This window comes from Xenopus laevis, chromosome 6S (genome assembly GCF_017654675.1).
Source record: "Xenopus laevis strain J_2021 chromosome 6S, Xenopus_laevis_v10.1, whole genome shotgun sequence".
Lineage (NCBI taxonomy): Eukaryota > Metazoa > Chordata > Amphibia > Anura > Pipidae > Xenopus > Xenopus laevis.
In genome coordinates, this window is record NC_054382.1 from 36,981,691 (window position 1) to 36,998,544 (window position 16,854).

At 38.5% G+C, this 16,854-nt stretch overlaps 1 protein-coding gene across 3 annotated transcripts in view; it reads left to right on the forward strand.

Moving 5' to 3' along the window:
• LOC108719946 (inactive phospholipase C-like protein 2) overlaps nt 1–16,854 on the forward strand; it is a 130,511-nt gene that overhangs the window by 74,127 nt on the left and 39,530 nt on the right. For all 3 annotated transcript variants that reach the window (XM_018269261.2, XM_018269262.2, XM_041567520.1), the window contains one exon: nt 9,041–11,524. In XM_018269261.2, the coding sequence (XP_018124750.1) occupies nt 9,041–11,524 (2,484 nt within the window). The remainder of the gene's footprint in view (nt 1–9,040; nt 11,525–16,854) is intronic.

Sequence of the window (16,854 nt, forward strand, 5' to 3'; positions counted from 1 at the left end):
AGAGAATGAGAAGGGATTATGAGGACACTGTTCAGCTCCACCTGCCTAGTAGGTTTCAAGTATACATCATTATAAGGTAGCTTACTACATTCCTTATTACTCAAGAAGATGGCTGTGTGTAAATAAGTGGACCCAAGTTTTATGTATGTTGAAGCTATTCATAAATGCTCCTTTAATCTTGCTGGGAGTGCCAAATGACCCACCAAAGTGACTTATAATTACTGTCAGCCTGGACTTGCCAGGAATTCCACAGTTCCCTTAGTGGGTCATAGAAGTAGCTACTACTGACTTGTGCCACAAGGGGTCAGTGACCTCCATTTGAAAGCTGGAAAGAAGGAGGCAAATAATTAAAACCTAAAAAAAAAAAAAAAAAAAAGACCAATTGAAAAGTTGCTTAGAAATGGTCAGTCTTTAACATACGTAAAGATAACTTTAAGATGAACCATCCCTCTAAAGCAGGGATCCCCAACCTTTTGAACCCGGGAGCAACATTCAGAAGTAAAAGGAGTTGGGGAGCAACACTAGCATGAAAAAGGTTTTTGGGATGCCAAATAAGTGCTGTGATTGGCCATTTGGTAGCCCTTATGTGGATTGTCAACCTACATTGAAACTGTTTAGCGGTACATCTGTTTTGAAAGTAACATCCAAGGGGTCAGAGAGCAACATGTTGCTCAGGAGCTACTGGTTGGGGATCACTCCTCTAAAGGCAGCTGTTAGAATTGATACAATAGTTGCTAATATTCCACAGATACTGCTGAGAAATGTATCAACTAATTGTATCAACTAAATGTATCGATTAAATGTAGCAAATTGTAACAGTTCATATGCTCCTGGATCACTTCACTTTAGGGAAAACTGTAAAAAATAAAAGATGGAAAGCAATTGAAAAAGTCTTTATGGTGAACAATCTGAAAACAACTGAACTGAAAAAAGTGTTTGGACAGTGAACAACCCCTGCCATGTTTAAAGGAGAAGGAAAGGCTAAAATTAGGTAAACTTTATCAGAAAAATCTATATAAATACACCAGTAAGCCCTCAAACAGGGCCAGATTTCAAATCGCGGTGCCCCAAGGCCGCATTGTCCCAGTGCCGGCTGTTGCGCATGCCTCCCCCCCTGCTGCTGCCAGCGCTACATGGCCCTAGTGCCGGCTGCGTGAATCGCCATCGAGCACGATTTAAATCACGAGAGCACTGTGGGGGCTTTGAATCCCCAGTGCACGCCAGGGTTGCTGCTGAGTGGCATGCCACCCCTATATTTTTGCCACCCTAGACCCTAATTTTTGCCACCCTAGACCACAAATCCGAGGCTGCCCTCAAAGTAATGCTGCTCTGTCGGAAGAAACATAGCATTTCTTTCCTGCTATTGTGTATACATGGGCTTCTGTATCAGACTTTCTGTTTTCAGCATAAACCTCCAGGGCTAGGGCTTGAGCATGCTCAGTTTGTTCTTCACTCCCTCTCTTTCCTCGCCTCGCTGCTGTAATCTGAGCCCCGAGCTTTGAGTGAGCAGGGAGAGACTCATGCAGGAAGTGATGTCACACCAAGCTCATATGGCAGCTGCTATCCTAAACAAAGAGAGAGAGTTTCTAGAGCTGTTTATTCAGGTAGGGTAAAGCAATCTGAAGAATAAATATAGTGTTATAGCTTGCACTATTGTGGCTAATCTTCTTTGGTAGCTTTCCTTCTCCTTTAAATGCTATATATTTATTTTTATTATTTTATATTTATATATATCAATCTTAACACTGCTTGTGTTTGTTGCTAGAAAAAATGTTGCCCTTAGGAGTGACACCATTCTGTAAACCTGAAAATACACAATAATAATACAACTTGGCCATCATTTGATTTGACTGTATAAAAGTGTTTGAATGAAAGCAAGCAAGAGAGAGTGACATTACCTTGAAGCTTCTTCAAAGGGCAATATAGAGAATACTGGGTAAATCAATTCTAAGTGCTGACAAATTAGTGCTTTGTGAATGTTACTCTGCTGCTTTTATGTGGCATTTATCAGATGCCTGGTTTTGTCTATTATGTCCCACACAATCTAAAGACTTCATTATCCATGAAAGGGTAACATCATCTCTCGACTGGAGGTCACTTGCATAAAAAAATTAAAATGTGATTATAAAGCTATTGCTCATGGGTACTGTGTCGCTAATTTCTACAGGAATGGCTGTATAAAAACAAATACCTTTCCATAGTCCATATCTTTCAGCAGATAACTTGACTTTTTATCTTGTTAACGAATCCTTAGCATTTTTTTAAAAAACATTGTTTTTACCCATCTGTCCATAAAGGGGAACATAAAATATGAAAGGGTGTTGTTTTCATTCCTGTAAAATGTGTATTTATCCTGCATGGGTACAAAATACATTCTTGCTTAAGAAGCTCTACTTCTATTTCTATACAGACCTGTGATGGTCACTTTAGTTACTGTACATTATAGGTAATTTTTTTTTTAATTGTAAAAATTATATATATATAGCACACTTTGGGGCATATTTATCAAAGGTCGAAGTTAAAAGAACTTCGAACTTCGAATTCAAAAAGACCAATTGAAGTTTTTTTGGGATCGAAGTGGGCCGAATTTGGCCTACTTCGAATCGAACGATTGTACTTTGATTGAAGTTTTTTTAACTTCGACATTCGATCTCCCAAACTCCCCCAATTGCCTCCATACAGGTTGTAGGAGGTCCCCCATAGGCTAAAACAGCACTTTGGCAGCTTTTAGGTGACGAATGGTTGAAGTCGAAGTTTTAAAGAGACGGTATGTTGTTTCAGATGACAGTTTAATGGGCAGGGTAGACCGTAACGACTTTTACAAGACACAACAAACGCAATAGAAAATAGCAATGTAATTTTAAGCAATCAACCAAAATAAGTCTTATAAACTTTGCAGCAGATGCATTATTCAGAATATTTATATTTGGTTCCTATCTAGTGCTACTAATCAACTTTTCTATAAATAATTCAAAGGAACAAAAGTAAGCTAAAATAAAAACACGGAGACCAATTATACCATTGCCGTTTGCCTGTTACAAGTCTATTGAAGAACGGAGTAGAAAAAAGCCTATTGTTCCAGCAGTGGAACAGAGACGCACACAACTAAGGGCTTTCACGCACACAGAGAGTGCCATAGTCATTATAAAGGCAAATACTTTTTTGGGTTGATAAAATGGAGAACTCTTCAAGTACTTTTTGATCTCCAGTTTCATGTTTTCCCTTTTGTTGAATGGAACAAGCTGGCTACTATTTTTCATTGTAGAATAGTTGGACGATCCCTTGCGGTATCTTCTCCTCCTTCAAAAGGTCTTTAGCTGAACAAAGCTCTGAAAAATGTTGGCAAGCTATCAAAGATCCAGTCCATATAAAGTGTGCTAAATTACTGAAATAAAGTATTGTTTCTTCTAAATAACCACCCACTCTGGTATAGGACAGCTAGGGGTTAAATCTAAAGAATGCCTTCTAAGCATTTTAGCATTGGTTCTGTTAACCCTTAACTGTATACAAATTTTACGTGGAATAACAAGTCAGCAAGTTAACATCATCATCATAAAGTCAGGCTTCAATTGAATGCAGTGAATGGCAGATGTTCAGATATGTGAAAAATTACAATGAGATGAAGCGTAGAAGATTCAAGATATAAATTGTGTTTTCCCAGCTTACATAAGGTAGAGTATCTAGCAATTTGAACTGCATAATAACTGAGCAGAGGTGTTTCGAGGAGGAAAGAAGACACACATTGATCGAGTGCCCCAAAAATTAAGCTTGCTTTATTTAAGTGTGAAACTCACCACTGTAAAATTCAGCCGATATTCTGCCCTTAACAGCAATCGTATGAAAGTTATGTCCGACAAAGCTGGTAACAGTCTCCCACTGAAAATCGTACATGCAGAGATATTATCGGCAGCCGACAGCTTCTGGCCGATCTCCGTGGGACGAAAACTGTCGGAACTCTCCACACACGGCCCGAAAATCGTACGAATCGAGGATTCGTACGATCAGATCTTTGCGTCTATGGCCAGATAAGTCTACTATGCTATGAAACTAGGCTATGGTACAGGAGTTATATAACAAAATTAGCTTTTATGCTGCAAAACAAATATAAACATTACAGGCACATGAAGGGTTAACAGAAGGAAATCACTGGTACATAAATGGGAAAAAGTAAAAAGCACAACTATAACACATGCCACAGTTACTATTTTCTGTGTTCTTTGTTTGTGTTTGAAGTCGGTGAAAGAAAATGCAACTGTGCCTTAACAATTATATTATTACATTATTACACGTTTTCTTATAGTCATTTTTTCCTACTTTTCTAGTTAACTAAATATGCTATTTGGTAAGGGCTGCTTTGAACTGTACTTTCAACTGTATATAAACCTCCTTTATACCCATATAATCACACACCTATTTCTTTGCTCCAAATGGCTTTGAACTATGTGCCAGGTTACCCAGGAATATAATGAAAATGTGAAGAGCATAGTCTTCGAAAAATCCAATGTGCCTGCTAAATGCAGAGTTTAACTCTGTGTCTCTAATATAACGTCTCTCTATATGGGTTGTTTCTTTTGACTTTCTACACAGTACTTCTGTTTGATAGACTTTGGCAGCAGTTCCTTATCTGATCTGGCAGTCTCTAATTATGGAATAACTTGGAGGAAGTTGTGCTATTTTATTAATGTCGCTGGTAGGCATGGCCATGTAAAGTAGTGATATCTTCAAGGTTACCAGGTCATTTGCAAAATCACGCACACTTCTAACAAATGCAAGTTGCTGCACTGATTGCATATTGATTGCATTTTAAATTAAATTAGTGCAGGTTTTCCAGCTGCTAATTCTGTAAGAGTTCCCAATTTTTCACATCAACCTTACTCAAGCGTCCTGGATTTTAAATAATGTTTTCCCGGATTTTACACCAAATTTTTCCTGTTTTTCACAAAAAATGGTTGTTTGTCAATTTGCAATATTATTTTTAGTAAAATTAAGAGGTTAAAAATGATATGCCTATGCATAAGATTCATATTTTGCCATGGGTCCGTCCTTAAATAGCCAAGTGCAACTAGTATGCCCCTCATACAGCCATGCACAAATCAGTTATTGCTTTAGCCTGTTCATTTGACTGTCTTCGAGGCCGTGCACATGCTCCCCATAGTGTAAAATTAATACTGCAATGCTTTAACATTGATATTAAAACAATAAAAACAAATACAATTATAAATGAAGACAATAATGAAGTAAAACTGATTTATGTGCTTATGTCTTTTGAGTACTTGAAGAATAAGAAACTACAAGAAAAGTTGTATTCATTACTAGAGAGTATTCTTTATGGGAAAGTCATTAGTTGATGGTTGTGGTAAAACAAGCTTTTCAGGCTCAGGTATGTGCAGGACTGGAATAAACAATTACAGCTGCTTACCTTCATGTTGTATTTAGCATATTGTAGTTAATTGAAATCCACTCCTGCTGATGCATATAATGTTTTTGTGTTACAGAGTAGAATATTTATCGCTTGGTCCTGTTCTGAAAAACATCAGCTTGCCTAATTATATTGCAGCGGGCATCTTTCACTACTGCTTCCCCTTCCTTCTTCTCAAATGTTTGATTTCATATCAGAAAATCATCTGTTTGCCGACCTATACACCGGGTTTGCTATGGGATGTATTTTGTATTCATTCTATGGCACGCCAGTGGATAGGTTAAAGTGGACCTGTCACCCAGACATATAAAGCTGTATAATAAAAGTCCCTTTCAAAATAAACATGAAATCCAAATTCTTTTTTTTTTGTGAAAGGATTCATAGCTGTTATAAACTCATTTAAAAATCTCAGCTGCCAATCAAATATTGCCTGCCCCTCCTCTATGCCTTAGGCATATAGGTGGGGCAAGCAATTACTTTCACTTTCCATTCAGCACTTCCTAGATGTCACTGCTCTCCCCACATTCCCCCATGTCTCTTAACATTTAATTGTGTAGCCAGGGCATGGGGATGGACATCAGATCCCCCATTCTGGTGCACAAACAAGATTCTGAGATGATGCAAGGCTTGTCTTAATAACAGTGTCCACAAAATGGCTCCTGCCTACTTGCTATAATTATGAATTCCCAGACTGATGGAAACAAGATTCAAATAATTTATGCAGTGTAATTAAAGTTAATTTTGCTTGACTAACATGATAAAATAGGATTTAGTATAATATTTTTGGTAACGGGTCCCCTTTAACTGATTCTATGTTTCCTACAAAAAAAACAACAACAATGAACTTACCAAAATTGTTATATTTTTGTTGCTATCCATTTCATTGGGTACTGACCAATAGGCAAACTTGAGATGAATTAGCATGTGTTGGCACACAGTGGCACATGCAAATTGTACTGCATGCCAGATGCACGGTGGGGCTCATTTATCAACACTGGGCAAATTTGCCCATGGGCAGTTACCTATAGCAACCAATCAGTGATTACCTTTTTGAAACCAGCTGCAAGTAAAACAATGAATGCAGCAATCTGATTGGTTGCCATGGGTTACTGCCCATGGGCAAATTTGCCCAGTGTTGATAAATGAGCCCCAGTGTGTGCGCAGAAACATTCCCACATATATTATACTGCAGCTATTTGCTTGTACCAGGCTGAGATATCCATTTACTGTATATACGCAGCCGGGCTTTTTCCAGAGTGTGGATGTTTAAGTGTTTGAGAGAGAGGTGAAGTATGACTCTAAGTTTGGAAAAGTTAAAGGAGCCTAAAGTCAATGTGCCTATAAATGCTGTATTTTTATATACTGACCTTACTCTATAGGCAGGCAAGTTCCGGAGCCCTCTAACATTAATGATTCAGGTATCCAGGAGGTTGCAAACATGGATCCTAATAGGCTAATGTGTGAGTGTCAGTGGCGCTGCACATGCTCAGTATGCTGCTCTGTGCGAACTGTCAAGCAGGAAATGATATTCAGCGTATGTAAATGATAATGCTACAGGGCTGATTATTAAGATTCTGAAACCAATGGCAGTCCAGGACCCTTCCTGCTGTGCTGTTACTTCCTCCGACTCCCCAGCCCTCTTTAACAAATGTTCTCACTCAACACCTGCTGCCCCATTTACTTCATATACTCAAGCCATCCCCACTCTGCGCCCTCTCATGACATTATTTGTGGGTGGACATGGGTATATAAGTAATTGAAAAAAAATACAAGGGGGGGTAGTGGGAGCACTCCAGGATAAAAAATACGTTTAAATACAATGGAAATGCACATTCCCTGGTCCCCTGTCTCACAAGTAATTCAGTATATATGCAAGTGCATTTGTGAATAAAAACAAGGGTTTTTAGTTACAAAGTTATGATCATAAAATTGGTAAGCCACCATACCACGTCAAGGTAAACCCCATAAGATGGCCCCTAACTGTTTACCTCTGGTCATAGTGTAAAAGTAGTAATCCTTCGGACCAATGTTTCCTGACCTTGGCTTTGGTTTTAATCAAAGGGCTAGATCATCCCCTGCCGCTGACTAATGCGGCTTTTAAGGGAGAGATTGCCCAAACCAATGCCCATATTTAAAGGCATGGGACCACTTTAGTTGAAGGGACGGGTAGGGGGTGCTACAAGCCACTTGAAAGCAACGCCTGCTCCTGGCTACAAGACAAAAAATACAAGGGGGGGTAATGGGAGCACTCCAAGCTAAAAAATACATTTAAATACAATGGAAGTGCAACTGACATCAATCAATGCACATTCCACATATGCACATATATAAGTGATTGAAGCACATCGGGCCAGGCTGGGAAAGGGTTGGGGTGGTACAGCAGACCAATACATAATATGTAGCATTTTTAGCCTACTTCTTTTTTAAGATGTAGTTCTTGGGTCTGTCCTGCATACACTGGAGGCTTTGGTTGTTTGTTGGTAAGACTGAGTTTGGCCTCTTCACCTCTTGTATCACTTTGTAAGTATACCTGTATGTTCAGTGTATACACCCATTTATGGTACAGAGCTGCGCTGTGCTGTATTATAATCAATAATAATAACAACCTTTAAAAAAACATAATTGGTAGTAATGGGCATTTTTTTTACCAAGCAGTAACTATGGCTACCAATGCATAAAATGTACCAATATAAAGGCTCCTTGCAGTTGCCTATTATAATATTTCCTTGTGCTATTTAAAACTTGGCAGCATACCGGCTTTCTTGTTGGCACAAGTATAGTATGTGCTGCCTGGGTATAGTACAGTTTGTTTGTACAAAGTCTGCTGGCTCCTGCCTAGGCCAACAGCTGCACCCTCTAAGTACTTAAGTACTATTTTAATGTACCCTTAAATATGACATGCCTGTAAGTTGACAGTAGGACAGGCGTTTGTGGTGCCTTCTTTAATGTCAATGAGCAAATTTAGAGATTTAGAAATAGCAATGTTCTGATATATCTCTTTAATTTATTATTACTGAGCAGTTATAAATAGTGACAAATGAATTATGAAGCAGAAAAAACGGAAAGACAAAATCAGAGAAAAATTTTAAGCTAAAATTACTTCAACTAGTATGAATAATTGGCAGCAGTATCAAATGCTACTCTTTGTAAAAATTTTCTTTTTTCTGTTAGGCATGGTAATGTCATGGATATGTATAGTATATTTTAACTGTGCCCTGCCATCCCCCAAAACATTGCTAAGCGAGCAGAATCAAAATGGGTCGATTGACAGTTACATGGACTGTGTGTTCCTATCAAATTAGCAGAATTCCCAGTAATTCAAATAATTGTTTTTGAGGCAGCACAGCAAAGAGGCAAGGCATATCTATAGGTTAAGGTAATTGGGGTTTACATAAACTAATGCATTTTCAGGATACTACTGTTTTTCCCTTGAATGGGATGGATCTGAATATCAAGTACTAATATAATCAATAGAGCTGCACTGTCTCAACTTGATTTGCTTGAGAACTGTAGTTCTAATGCTGCCAGAGAGCTGAGACTTGCTTCACTGTTCTTGACTGCATTGCATAGAAGTAGAAGAGGTTATGTTGGCTTATCATGTTTTTGGTTTGTGTTTTTCAGGATGGTACCAAGCAGAAGAGGGAACGTAAGAAAACTGTATCATTCAGCAGCATGCCTACAGAGAAAAAGATCAGCAGTGCCAGTGACTGTATTAATGCCATGGTTGATGGGTCTGAACTGAAGAAAGTTAGGTCCAATTCAAGAATTTACCACCGATACTTCCTTTTGGAAGCAGACATGCAGTCTTTACGCTGGGAGCCTTCAAAAAAAGACTCTGAAAAGGCAAAAATCGATATCAAATCAGTCAAGGAAGTAAGAATTGGAAAAAATACTGATATTTTCCGCAGCAATGGAATTTATGACCAGATTTCAGAAGACTCTGCTTTTTCTATAATATATGGTGAGAATTATGAATCACTGGATCTCGTGGCAAACTCCGCTGACGTTGCAAATGTCTGGGTAACAGGTTTACGCTACTTAATTTCATATGGAAAGCATACACTGGACATGATTGAAAGTTTCCAAGATAATATGCGGATTTCTTGGCTTTCCCAAATGTTTTGGGATCTAGATGAAGAAAACACGGGGCACATACCTCTCTGTAAAGCTGTGCATTTTATAAAAAATTTAAACCCTGGTCTTAAAAACAGTAAAATTGAGTTGAAGTTCAAAGAGTTACAGAAGTCCAAGGAGAAAGTTATCACCGATGTGACAAAAGATGAGTTCATTGAAGTTTTTCATGAGCTCTGCACCAGACCAGAAATATACTTCTTGTTAGTCCAGTTTTCAAGCAATAAAGAATATTTGGATACCAAGGACCTTATGATGTTCTTGGAAGCAGAACAGGGTATGGCACATGTGACAGAGGAGATTAGCTTAGATATTATCAAGAAATATGAACCTTCTAAAGGTCAAGAGACTGGTTCTCTTTCACTGGATGGATTTACAAACTATCTTTTGTCACCTGATTGCAGTATTTTTGATCCAGAGCACAAAAAAGTATGTCAAGATATGACACAACCCATGTCCCACTATTACATAAATGCATCACATAACACATACTTAATTGAAGACCAGTTTAGGGGCCCTTCTGATATTACAGGCTATATACGTGCACTCAAAATGGGGTGCAGAAGTGTTGAATTAGATGTATGGGATGGGCCAGACAATGAACCTGTGATTTACACAGGACACACAATGACCTCACAGATAGTCTTCCGTAGCGTGATTGAAATAATAAACAAGTATGCCTTCTATGCCTCAGAGTACCCTCTCGTTTTATGTTTGGAGAACCACTGTTCGGTTAAACAACAAAAAGTCATGGTTCAGCATATGAAAAAAATTTTAGAAGACAAACTGTATACAACCTCTCCCAACTTAGAAGAGTCTTACCTTCCATCCCCTGAATCTTTAAAAGCAAAACTGCTAATCAAGGGTAAAAAACTAAACTCAGATTGTTCTGGCATTGAGGGGGATGTAACAGATGAGGATGAGGGCCTGGAGATGTCACAGAGAGTTGGGAAAGATGTAGAGGAGCAACAAAACACCGCTCCAGTAAAGCGAGTCCAGCTTTGCAAAGAGCTTTCAGACATGGTAAGCGTTTGCAAATCGGTTCAGTTCACTGATTTTCAAGTATCCTTTCAGAACCAGAAATATTGGGAAGTGTGCTCCTTTAATGAAGTTGCTGCTGGGAAATATGCCAATGAAAATCCTGGAGATTTTGTTAATTATAACAAAAGATATCTTTCTAGAATATTTCCCAGTCCTATGAGAATAGACTCAAGCAATATGAATCCTCAGGATTATTGGAAGTGTGGTTGCCAAATTGTAGCAATGAATTATCAGACTCCAGGATTAATGATGGATCTGAACATTGGCTGGTTCCGTCAGAATGGGAATTGTGGATATGTTCTTCGACCCTCTATAATGCGGGAAGAAGTATCTTTCTTTAGTGCAAACACAAAAGACTCTGTGCCTGGAGTATCTCCTCAGCTTCTTCACATTAAAATCATCAGTGGACAAAATTTTCCTAAGCCAAAAGGAGCAGGTGCCAAAGGAGATGTTGTGGATCCCTATGTCTATGTTGAGATTCATGGTATCCCCGCAGATTGTGCAGAGCAGAGAACAAAAACAGTGCATCAAAATGGTGACAATCCAATTTTTGACGAAAGTTTTGAATTTCAGATTAACCTTCCTGAACTAACTATGGTGCGTTTTGTGGTGCTTGATGATGACTACATTGGCGATGAATTTATAGGACAGTACACAATTCCCTTTGAGTGTCTACAGCCTGGGTATAGACATGTTCCCCTGCAGTCTTTAACAGGAGATGTTTTACCACATGCATCGTTATTTGTGCATGTGGCAATTACAAACCGCAGGGGTGGAGGAAAGCCACATAAACGTGGCCTCTCTGTGAGAAAAGCAAAGAAATCAAGGGATTATGCGTCCCTAAGAACATTATTAATAAAGTCTGTTGATGATGTATTCAAAACTGCTATTCAACCTATACGGGATGCCACAGACCTAAGGGAAAACATGCAGGTAGGTGTTTTACTGTTATGACTTTTATTGAAGTTTATGTCTTTTATTGAGGACTAAAAAGCTTATACTAAGTGATGGACCGTGTAAAATTGCTGATGGTCTCCTCCCTGCCTTCAGTTCCATGATATAGCCATTCAGGATGTTTAAACTTTTTGTCATGATTTTCTGAATGGCCGACGTCAATGCAATCGGGATTTTTAAAAACATTTATGTGCCATTGGCAAAAAAATTATTTTGCCTATTCCTGTACAAAATACAGAGACTATGTTTGTTTATTTATAGTGTCTCTAAACATTACCAGAACCTGTATATCATGCCCAGTATAGAGCACATTTGGATAAGGTGAATCTTGAAGAGAACAGGTATTTTAAATCTAATCATAACAATGATTACGTTGCCACTGAGAAGCCCAAAGATCCAAAAAGAAGATGAGTAATTTTGAAGAAACACTATTCATATGGTTGCCAGAAATCTAAATGAACTTGATGACACTTCATAATGATTTGTATAGCCAGTGGAGTAACTCTGTAACACTGTCATCCTTATTGTAGGTCACGGATACCATCAGGAATCATGGGCCCGCATTCTGCTGAGTTAGCAGGGGCCCCAATTATTTACCCATTGGTCATATGGGCCCCTGGCCAGGGGACCCTGCAACTAAAATAATTGGGCCCCAATGAAAATATAAACTATCTGCATAGACATGACCATGCCCCTGATCTATCCAGCCATGCCACATTATGCTACAACACTGCCCACAAATCCTTCTGACTCTCCCACAAACCCTGCCCCATCATGGCTTCTCTTGGGGCCCCTACAGTACCCTCATATTGAAATATGACATGTTTTTTCTCTTGATCAGATCAAACAAGCTGCATTGGGGAGATGAAACACAGATATGAGATTGTGCAAAGCAGCGTTAGTGCAAAAGATGTTCTAATAAATAAATGTAATTTTGTACGTGTATGTAGCTGTTGTTCATATTGCAGAACCTCACGCTATGGCTCGTATGCCACTGAAGTCTAAAGGTATTAGGGGAGAGTTTAAAACTCAGAACAATCATGAAACAGATTACATCTACTTGGAAACATCTGCAATCCCAAATTCTTGTTAGTTGCTGGAAAAAGTGCATATGTGATTTGGAAAATTGATCTTAAAAAATATGCAATTGCTTGTGTAATGGATAAAAGATTATGTGTGCCATGCTGCTTGCTTCACTCCCCCATTTGTTTATTATTTTATGAGTTTTAGTTAAAGGAGAAGGAAAGCTATGGAGGCCTTTTATTTCCAAAAGATTAGCTGCAATAGTGCAAGCTAGAATGCTTTATTTATTCTGTAGAATGTTTTACCATACCTGAGTAAACAGCTGTAGAAGCTCTCTCTGTTGTTTAGGAAAGTAGCTGTCATATTAGCTTGGTGTGACATCACTTTTTGTTGCACACCAGCAAAATCACATTGATACAATCAATTTTAGTAGGGTTGAATCTTAAACTGGGAACAACCCAAATTTTACTTTTTCAGGGGGCTAGAAAAAATGGTGTGAAATCACAGAAAATACTATACCAGGTAAATGCATTATGCATCTTAAATTGGTGAAACTTTAAAAAAATGGTGTACAATACAGTAAAACTAAAAATCGGAGGTTGGAAAATTTAGGTCTTACTGTAAATAAAGTTGAATGAGGCAATCCCTATGCACTTTAGGAGCCGACCAGCTGTTAATTGCCACGTTTTTTTCTGGTGACTTTTGACGCTGCTTTTTTTTTTTCTATTACAAATCCCTACTATTCAAAAGTTTTAGACACACAAAATTAGAGTGCTCAACCTGTTAGATAATACCCTCTCAGTATCAGGTGCTAAACAGTCTATTAGACCCCCTGCTCAGGGTCAGGGGGTCTAATAGAAAAGTTTCAGAACATTCTCCCACGGATATTCACAATTTTGCCATTTTTTCTTTAATCAACAGGAAACACCAACTTGATTTAAAACTTTTCCCCAGGTTCTAAATATTGCCTTTACTGTATGTGTGGAGGCACCTATAGGCTTGTGTCTATAAATTTACATGAAAAAGAAATGGTGGCTTCATTCCATGATCCTGTTGCTTTAGCTATTTAGCAGTTATTGGCCAGTATGCTCACGAGCCTTCTCCAGCATATGTCTTTTAATATGATCTTGAACTTCACTTGACTCCTTTTAAGAGATGGCTCTTTTCTAATATTTGCCATGCAAAAAAGAATTATGTAAATGACTTTACTTCTCCCACTAACTTGCAAATTGCATTTATGTTGCTACAGTGCACTATAAAATAATTGAAGGTCTTGGATTTCAATGGGGAATATGAAGCAGGGAAAATTGATTTTGCAGTAGAGGTCTTTCTATCAATTCCTTCTCTCATTTGTAATAATGTAATTCTTTCTATCAAATTGCTGATATTAAAAAAATGATTGGGAAGACGTGGGTTCTGGTGCCATAGGTTTCCCAAGTTCCAATTGCGGGGGAAAGTGTCCCAGGTTTAGATTTGCAGTAGTGTTTTAAAATGACAAATACTTTTTTAAAGTTATCACAAATAAGTTGCATTACTAGTTGATTTAAAATATTTAATTCTATCCATTTATTATCGTTTAACTGGTGGATTTGGCTGAAGCGCCTCCCATCATCTCAAATTACAAAATCAAAACATTTTAGATTAGCCAATCCCATTAAGTCTTGCCATAGCCCCCATTGTGTTATGATGGCATTAACCTTGTGACCTCCTGTTGTGTTAATTACCCTTTACGAGAAGTGGTGGAGGCATGATTTTCAAATAATTTATGAACTTTAGAATTATAATGATGGATGGCCATTAAACCTCTTAGCATTAGGTCTTTTTCAAGTATAGATCCCCTTCTACCCATTATTCATGTCTCTGCAATGGATAAAAGGGGGGCGGTCAATGGTTTCCCTTCTTTTACCTCAGCTGCTGAACAGTAGAACACCATTACATTGTGACATTTGCAAGGTGTTGGAGGAAAGGTTGGATGCTGCTGAACTGTACTTCTCAAATATACATTATAATCAAATAATTAGGTGCCAGAGTTTCTTAAACAGAAAGATCATTTATTTAACACAGCAATAACAAAATGAGATACAGCATATGGTAAGGCAATGTGCTAATGTATTGTTATAGAGAAGTTAAAGCAATTACAGACAATAAAGCACTATTACCTATAGGAGACAAAAATTATGAAGGAATAGTCTTACAATACAGGCACACCTGAAATAAATCCCCTCCAGTTAAAACCTCTCAGGGATCAGTATTAGGCTAAATTCTTTTCCAGACGGTGGTTCCTGCACATAAGCGGGGTATCGCCAGGGGAGTTATAAAATATTCTTCTGTTTGATAGAGTGGATGCTGATCTTGCTAGGCTAGCCTCTCTAACTTACAACATAAGCTACCACCGAAGCTTCTATCAACTGCCTTAACCTTGTTCACCTTGATCTCTAACTTCACCAAGGTGGTTGGTCACATTAGGGCTCAAAGCTTGATACTGGTGCCAGGGGCGTAAATACAGAGGAAGCAGACCCTGCGGCTGCAGGGGGGCCCAGGAGGTACAGGGGGCCCCATGAGGCTCTCATTGATGAGCAATTTGAACATATATTGGTAAAACAGGACAAACACTGGATATGTTGGCGGTCCTAAAATTAATTTGCTGTGGGGCCCAGCAACACCTAGTTACGCCACTGACTGGTTACATAGTTAAATTGGGTTGAAAAAAGACAAAGTCCATCAAGTTCAACCCCTCCAAATGAAAACCCATCATCCATACACACACCCCTCCCTACTTTTAATTAAAATTCTATATACCCATACCTATACTAACTATAGAGTTTAGTATCACAATAGCCTTGGATATTATGTCTGTCCAAAAAATCATCCAAGCCATTCTTATAGTCATTAACTGAATCAGCCATCACAACATCACCCGGCAGTGCATTCCACAACCTCACTGTCCTGACTGTGAAGAACCCTCTACGTTGCTTCAAATGAAAGTTCTTTTCTTCTAGTCTAAAGGGGTGGCCTCTGGTACGGTGATCCACTTTATGGGTAAAAAGGTCCCCTGCCATTTGTCTATAATGTCCTCTAATGTACTTGTAAAGTGTAATCATGTCCCCTCGCATATTAACTATGGACAGGAACTGGTCACACTAATTCTGGGCCAACTGGAAAATACCTCCTTTACACAGAACATAGGTTATGAGTAGCAGGAGAGATTCACCATGAAAACATGGGAAACAAATGCACTTCCTCCTAGCCATGTGTCCAAGTTTACCTTTTGCAGTAATTACAATTAGTAGTGCCAAATGAAGGCACCACCGCCTTTAGTGGACACCTTTGGATCCCTTTTATTTCTAATACATATTTCATTTAAGTGACTGATCAAATAAGTACGTTTGAATCATAAAATACAGCTTGCTAAATACAGTGCAGTATTTACAGGCCCCATGCATAAATTGTAGGGTACATACAACAGAATTATGGCAGATAGCACAGGAACTTATACTGAATCATTTCTGCTGTGGGTTATGCCTATGTTTTGGACACAACAGGCTCTTTGCTTTTCTGCACTAAACGTCTGCTTCTCTTTATTCAGGCTTATGACTGCTCTAATGGTTAGTTGTGCTTTGCCTCCTTTGCTTTTATTTAACCTCAAAGGATGATTTTTTACATTGGGATACATTTTTATAAATCCACAAAGTGCCTGGCCCTCATTTATAAGCCTATCTTCATATTTGTACTACTGCAGAACAATCACCACTTCGCTTTAATCAGTGCAAATCAAAAAATGAAAAACGCAAAACTCTGATTTGCTGTTATAAGTTACTGTACTGCTAAATTATGCGCCTACATTGGTAAATTACCAGGACTCTTCATTTCCAGTGAAGCATTTGTTCTGCATCCTTGTCTTCTTAAGTCCTACCAGTCCTACAGAGACATATATGGAGTCTGATTGATTGTATGCACTAGGATTTTTTGTAAATTACCAGCACCCTACATTTCCAGTGAAGCATTTGTTCTGCATCCTGGTCTTCTTAAGTCCTACCAGTCCTATAGAGACATATATGGAGACTGATTGATTGTAGGCACTAGGATTTTTTGGGTTTTTTTTAAACTCCGTTCAGTGAGTTTTTAGACATAATGAAATGTTGGTATTTTTTTGGTATTTTTGGAATGGTATTCTTTGAATCAGATAAACGTATTTGGTTAAATGTAAAGCTGGCCATAGACGCAGAGATCCAATCGTACGAATCAATGTACGATCGGACTTCCCCATCTCCCGACCTGCCACTAAC